Below are 6,172 nucleotides of genomic sequence, written 5' to 3' on the forward strand. Positions count from 1 at the left end.
GGCTGAAACTTGTACAGATAAAGTATATATACATGTTCACTCACAGTGAGTAGGGATTCATGTCATGGCCAAACACTACAAAAGGTATCAAAACCCTTTAAAGAAGTGTCAATTTATATAAGGGCACTGGACACTATTGGTCATTACTCCCCAAAAATTGTTAGCATAAAAACTTACTTGGTAATGAGCAATGGAGAGTTGTCAATACTATAAAACATTGAAAGAAAATTACTCACTCTGAAGTAATGTAGTTTTTGAAAAAGGGGTAATTTCTCACTCAAATACGAAAATACTTCAGGCCTGAAGCCTTTCTTAGGAATCTGAAAGCACACAAATTTGTTTGCGCAACAAGGGTGTTTTTTCTTTCATTATTTCCTTGAAGCTTTGATGATCAATTGAGTAAAAAATTCAACAGATTTTTTAATTTTTGCATAATTGTTATGATGGATACACCAAGTGAGAATACTGATGTTTGACAATTACCAAAGGTGTCCAGTGTTTTTTAATACAGAATGAATCCAAGCTTGAATGAATCCTACCCTTCCCTATTCCTCGACCGGTTTATTCTCTCCCCAGAAGTCTTTCTCTGAGTACTCGTTGGTCGTCGGTTGTTTCTTCATCTCTTCCATGAGTTGATTCAGTAGCTGTTTAGACTGGTACTTGTGAATGATGGCCTTGATAACACCAAAGACTAGCAGTAGGAGGCACAGGGAACCAGCTATGATACCAGCGATTGCAGCTGCACTCAGACCAGTCTCATCGATGACCGTCACTAAAAGGAATTAACACAACGATATCATTTGGGCCCATTTTCATTAAGCTGTTAAGCGGAAAATACTGCTGGACAAATTTCTTTGCTACGCAAAAAAATAAGTCGGGCACCAGCCACAACAATGTAAAGTTAATGTAGTTTGGGCTAATATTCTGATTCTGCTAAGCAATGCCATTCTTTTTTGTGCTTACAGGCTCTATCAAATTGGCCCCCGATATTATTGTAAATCTAGCTGAAATCCCTTTAAAAATTACAAGTTGCATATTTGTAAAAGTTTTGATAAACATGTAATATATTACATAATCTATTTCATGCAAAGTGTGTTTACAATCGGTGTATCGCTTTCAAATGTCTACAGGTTTGTCAGTTTATGTAGATGGTGGATTACATAAAATGCTTACACTGCCAGCAACTGTTTTGTTAGCAAAAAAACAATTCTGTAATGTTCCTCGTAGATTGCAAATAAATTCTACGCTCACAGCTTACCATCACAGTCTGTCTCATCACTGTTGTCTCCACACATGTTGTACGAGTCGCACTTTAAGGCCATGTCGATGCATCTGCTGTTGTTACAGCCAAACTGCTCTGATGTGCATGGCGCTTCATGAACAAAAGAGAAAACACAATAAATTTTAATTTTCAATATATTTCACATGTAAAAACCATGAAAATATTAACCAATCGCAGCAACACTTAAGCAGCATTTGGTGCTTATCACCTTTCTGCTGAGAAAAAGGTATTAGCAGGGTATCATTTTGTGGGTCGAATGGTATATTATTAGCAAGTAATTGTAACCTCACTCTTTCGAAGGCATACTTTTGTTGTGCTTAGCCATTTTGTGTGCTTCACCAGCTCTATGCAATTTTTTAAAGATTTTGATAGCTAACTCTGCTTACTGGGGTATACTTACCATAAGTAAACACTGAGTAGAATATCTCAAAGCCATTTGTGCTGCCGCTGTCGTCAGACACAAAGTCAAAAGTCAAGCTGTTGCTCTCAGAGGCAATATCAGCAATCTGCTTCCTACCACAGAGCGTTTCCGTCAGCGGGATAGATCGATTCAACCCGTCGTAAACCGTCAGGTGATCTACACACGCTCCACTGATTGGCTCCTCTAGGTTGAAGCGGAAGAAACGCAATAGGAATCGACTGCCTTCGGTGGTGGTGAGCACTGTGGTGCAGTCGATGTTGTTGTTGTAGAGCAAACGACTGTCTGGCTCAATGAAGCCACCACTACTGGCTTGCACAGTGGCATTGCAGTTAGTTGTGAGGTAAACTGATACAGTCACCATCCAAAAAAGAAATTAGAAACACTGTTAAAGATTTCTTTTTTATAGATCAACCGTGCCCCCCACAGAAAACGGAACAACAAAAACTCACAAGTAATACATGTACAAATATATCATTTAAAAATAATCAAATTTCAAAACAATTGGTATACATTTTGAGTGGCAAGTGATAGTGCGTTTGAGTGTGTAAGGGGGTGCTCAAAATAAGAAATGTGTAATGGGCAGCTTGTATGAAAGGGTGCGATTGTTCATACGATGTTTATTTTGTTGGGGTGACAATGAAAAAGTCATCCTTGGGGGGGGGGGGGGGGGTAGTCAGAAACCTCTCCAAAGAATCAGTTCTGAAAAGGGTCTTTCTTGTTTGAAAAATACTCAATGTTGACTAGCTCTGTCTCCACCTGTTACCTGAACACCCCTCATCAAGTTGTCTTACCTATTGAAACAGCACCAGCATGACACACCATCAAGAAACTTCCAAGACTTGCTACTAGGAGGATCCCAAGCAACTTCATCCTGGCCAGATTCCTCGACTTAGGTGTACTTTCTTGAGTGGATGCAGGGGGCGGGGGTCAAAAGAATCCTGAAACAGTTAAACAATTCACAAGCAATGTTTCTGTATACTGTCAGACTGTATCTGCTTTAAACATAAGAATGTAGAAATAAATACGCATTAAATTTTGGTTTAGGACACAGAAGTGTTTTTTTATATCAACCTCTACTTTTTAACTGGTCACAATTCATATTGTACAATTCACCTTTTTTTTTAATGTTGTAATTAATTCAAGTTCAAGGAAAACCATACATAAGTGAGTAGGCCTAACTACTAAAACACGCAGCCACAGACAGACAGATCAGAGGTCTTGGCCTAGGCGTCCCTTCAAAAGTTTTCATTTGACTTTGAGATTTTTCCAATTGCCCTTATAAAAAAAGATGTAATTCCAGGCCTTGGTGAAAACCATATGGAGGTAGAAATAGCCAAATCATAATTTTAAATTATAATTAATTCTGTTTTTTTATGTATATTATTACTAATTAGTATTACTTAGAATTAGATAGACATTCAGTTAAGTTTAACTTATGGGGCTATATTGTTGCATTTAAACCCAAGTTTCACCAGTCCATGTTTCAATGCTCTCATAGGCACAATTTTGAGATAGTTCAAAAGAGTGATCGAGTGACACTCGAACCACTCTTTGTTATGTACTGCAATTTGCAATACAAAGCATTTGGCAAGCCGAAGCGAAGGTAACGGTAATAAATGTCCGGAATTTGGACAACACTTTCTCCGCAATAAACTAAATCCTTCTCACACTCTCTCCCTCTCCATTTGCTTAAGTTCATAGATGAAGAAGAAGATATAGTTCTACATCATAACTCACCTTTTTGTATAAAATTGTAAGTTCATAAAAAAGCGCAAGAAACAAAAACAAAATCCCCTAATTAAACGAGCGTCAAGTTGTGATGGTCGCCATGTTGAATCTGCTGACCGTGCGCACAGGACTAATTTATTTTTCAAGCAGGGGTGTATCTTTACGTGCAAAAGAGCAAATTTATCAACCCAAAAACAATTCCTCCAATTTCAAGATTAAAATAATCATGAATACCTATATCTACAACTTTAAATATTTTTAAACCTCAACCATTGATATTTAATCTTAATTTGAAAACATTATTCCCAAAACAAGCACTCGTAACAATACTTAACCCTTCCAAATTAGTGGACTGTACCCTACTTTAACAACATTGTTTACCATAGTTTCCAAGTGTACTGTACACACCTTAAAGGTGACTTGAAATTGACCGTATTGGACGTTCAAAACATACCTGTTAGTTCATAATGTTTGCAAAAATAGCCAGAGTCCCGGTTAGGCCTTTTCGGAGCCCGTGCATGCTCTGTGTTGTATTATAATCTTAGGCCATTAATTTAATTGAAGAAGGAAACCGAACAACTTTAAAAAGCCTCCAAAATTTGAGCTAAAGTTGTAAATTTGGGAGAGCCCAACCCAGTTGTTTCTTAATTGATTCTGATAGAGGAAGACATGCTCTATCAAGTGATTTTTATTTCGTTGATTTTTTGGAATGATACACTGTTTCAAAAACTGGGTCAAAGGTCACGAAAACTTATTAAGATCACAGTGACCTGCTTTTCAGTAAATTTATCGCCTCAGGCTAAAAATTGGTGTGCATTCAATTGCTCATTAGGACCTACTCCATGTTAGGTCCTACAAGCACAGCAATTTTGTCGGCCTTGGTCTGACATAGCATGACCAATCTATGCTTTTAAATTCTTACCCGTACCTACATTCTTGACCAATTGTGTGAGATTACCTTTTGCTAGCCTAGGCCTATAAGGCCTGTATTCTTAGTTTACAAGACGGCCGTTGTCAGATGCAATTGTGTCCGCCATGCAACACTGTCCGCTCCGGACACTTTTGCATATGCAATCGTGTCCGCTATGCAAAAACCGTCCGGTGGACATGTACCTGACTGTACATTTACATGTACATGTACATGTGTACATGTGTACATGTATGTGCGCGCGTAAGCGAGCGTGCATGCACACTGAACCTACGTGCAGCATGAATATTTATATAATACTGGATGGCTTTCAGGGTGATACAAGAATATATTGCACTCGCTATGACAATTTGCACTCGTCTTCCAGAAAAAAAGCAATCCAATGTTATTATTATTATGTATATCAGGCTGAGGACTTGATAAAAGCAGCACTATTTTGGCTCACCTGATTCCAGATTTTCAAATTCAATTTTATTATGGGTTTTTTTCTATTTCAATGCTATTGAAAATCTTGAATGCGCCACACCATGGGCAATTTCACTGTGCCCTTTTATACATGTATATAACTTTATGCTGTGCATGCGTTATGCAGTGAAAATTTGCATTTTATGCGACGCGGCGTTAATACACGTAGATCTATCTAACTCATAGATATAGAATAGAATAACCAGATCGGCCGCGTGTACATACGCGGGTTCTGGCATGGGGGCCGCCATTGCTTATCTCCCATGTACATTTCCCGTGTACATTGTGCGTTGCCGTCAGCACGTGACTTTGTGCCGTCAGCACGTAACATTTAGCGCGTCAAAGGCCTATCTCCCGTGTTCATTTTCGTGCGTAAACCTTTCGAACATGAATTTTTTACCGCGTCCATGGCGAACCAAAACTTATTCTACACAGGCAATGACGCGTATGTACGCGCGGCCGATCTAGTTATTCTATTCTATATCTATGGATCTAACTTACCCAACATGGTGAGCGTTGCATCAGTTGCCGCGTGTGACGCGCGTGCAAGTGTTAAAATGCCCGGATGGAGCAATATTATTGCTTCAATATTGCTCTATCCGGGAACTTTTACTGACACAATATTGCTGTCATCCGGGTACTTTTTACAAAAGCGTTCAATACGCTGATATATTTCTGCTCTGGAAGCCTAATATAAATTATAATCACGTATGATGGACCGATCCGGCCTGTCAATCAAACTGTGTGCGTTCACCCATTTGACCAATCACAGCATGATTGTGGTCGGACAAACTCGGTCATGCGTGCGCGTATATTTGGCACGCGCAGCAGAATCGTGCAGAATGTCATTGGGAGTGCTCGTACACGTGTCTTGTCCACGTGCGCTGTGGGCGGAGCTTAGTGGAAAGCCGGAACGGTCCATTGCATGCAGCGAATACCCAACGGCCCAACATCTCCCGTAAAAAATGGCGAACGTGTTCCGTCGACCAAGGGCGTTTTATTTACTGCAAAGACGGTTTTGCACGGGGGCGGACACAACTGCGTATGCAAATGTGTCCGGCGGACATTAGGACAGTATTGCATGCGACACCGTCCCCATGGAAAACATCATGCAAAATCACATGAGTTTTGAATGACTCGTAAGTTTGACCCTTGTACATGAGGGGTATTTTTTATTTAAACAGAACCATTTTTTGAGATGTTTTATAAGCCTATTTTTGGTGGATGCTCATAATGGTTTTCCCGCTCAAAATGTGCGTAAGAGTTTATGCACGAGAGCGCCCTCCCTCACAGAGAGTCCGAAACGTGTTGCAAAATCAGAAAATATTTTACGTGGCGCCCTCTTTTG

At 39.6% G+C, this 6,172-nt stretch overlaps 1 protein-coding gene across 2 annotated transcripts; it reads right to left on the minus strand.

Moving 5' to 3' along the window:
* Nucleotides 1-436: 436 nt before the first annotated feature.
* LOC117288799 (low-density lipoprotein receptor-related protein 12-like) lies at nt 437-3,527 on the minus strand. Of its 2 annotated transcripts, none has more exons than XM_033769642.1 (5): nt 3,441-3,527; nt 2,495-2,605; nt 1,683-2,048; nt 1,259-1,372; nt 437-772 (listed from the first exon to the last, which is right to left on the minus strand). In XM_033769642.1, exons 2-5 carry the CDS (start codon nt 2,571-2,573, stop codon nt 546-548), a joined length of 786 nt encoding a protein of 261 aa, XP_033625533.1. In that variant the 5' UTR covers nt 2,574-2,605; nt 3,441-3,527; the 3' UTR covers nt 437-545. The 2 variants fall into 2 exon arrangements, with proteins under 2 accessions (XP_033625533.1, XP_033625532.1); XM_033769641.1 differs by having other exon boundaries at nt 2,495-2,641.
* Nucleotides 3,528-6,172: the final 2,645 nt, after the last annotated feature.

Source organism: Asterias rubens, chromosome 4 (assembly GCF_902459465.1).
Source record: "Asterias rubens chromosome 4, eAstRub1.3, whole genome shotgun sequence".
Taxonomy (NCBI): domain Eukaryota; kingdom Metazoa; phylum Echinodermata; class Asteroidea; order Forcipulatida; family Asteriidae; genus Asterias; species Asterias rubens.

Excerpts from the sequence above, each read along its gene's own strand:
- LOC117288799 (XM_033769642.1), bottom strand. The coding sequence starts at position 2,573 with ATGAAGTTGCTTGGGATCCTCCTAGTAGCAAGTCTTGGAAGTTTCTTG. Across the intron at positions 1,373-1,682 it reads CTACTCAGTGTTTACTTATG|CGCCATGCACATCAGAGCAG; the intron begins GTAAGTATACCC and ends TTGTTCATGAAG. Across the intron at positions 773-1,258 it reads TGATGAGACAGACTGTGATG|TGACGGTCATCGATGAGACT; the intron begins GTAAGCTGTGAG and ends AATTCCTTTTAG.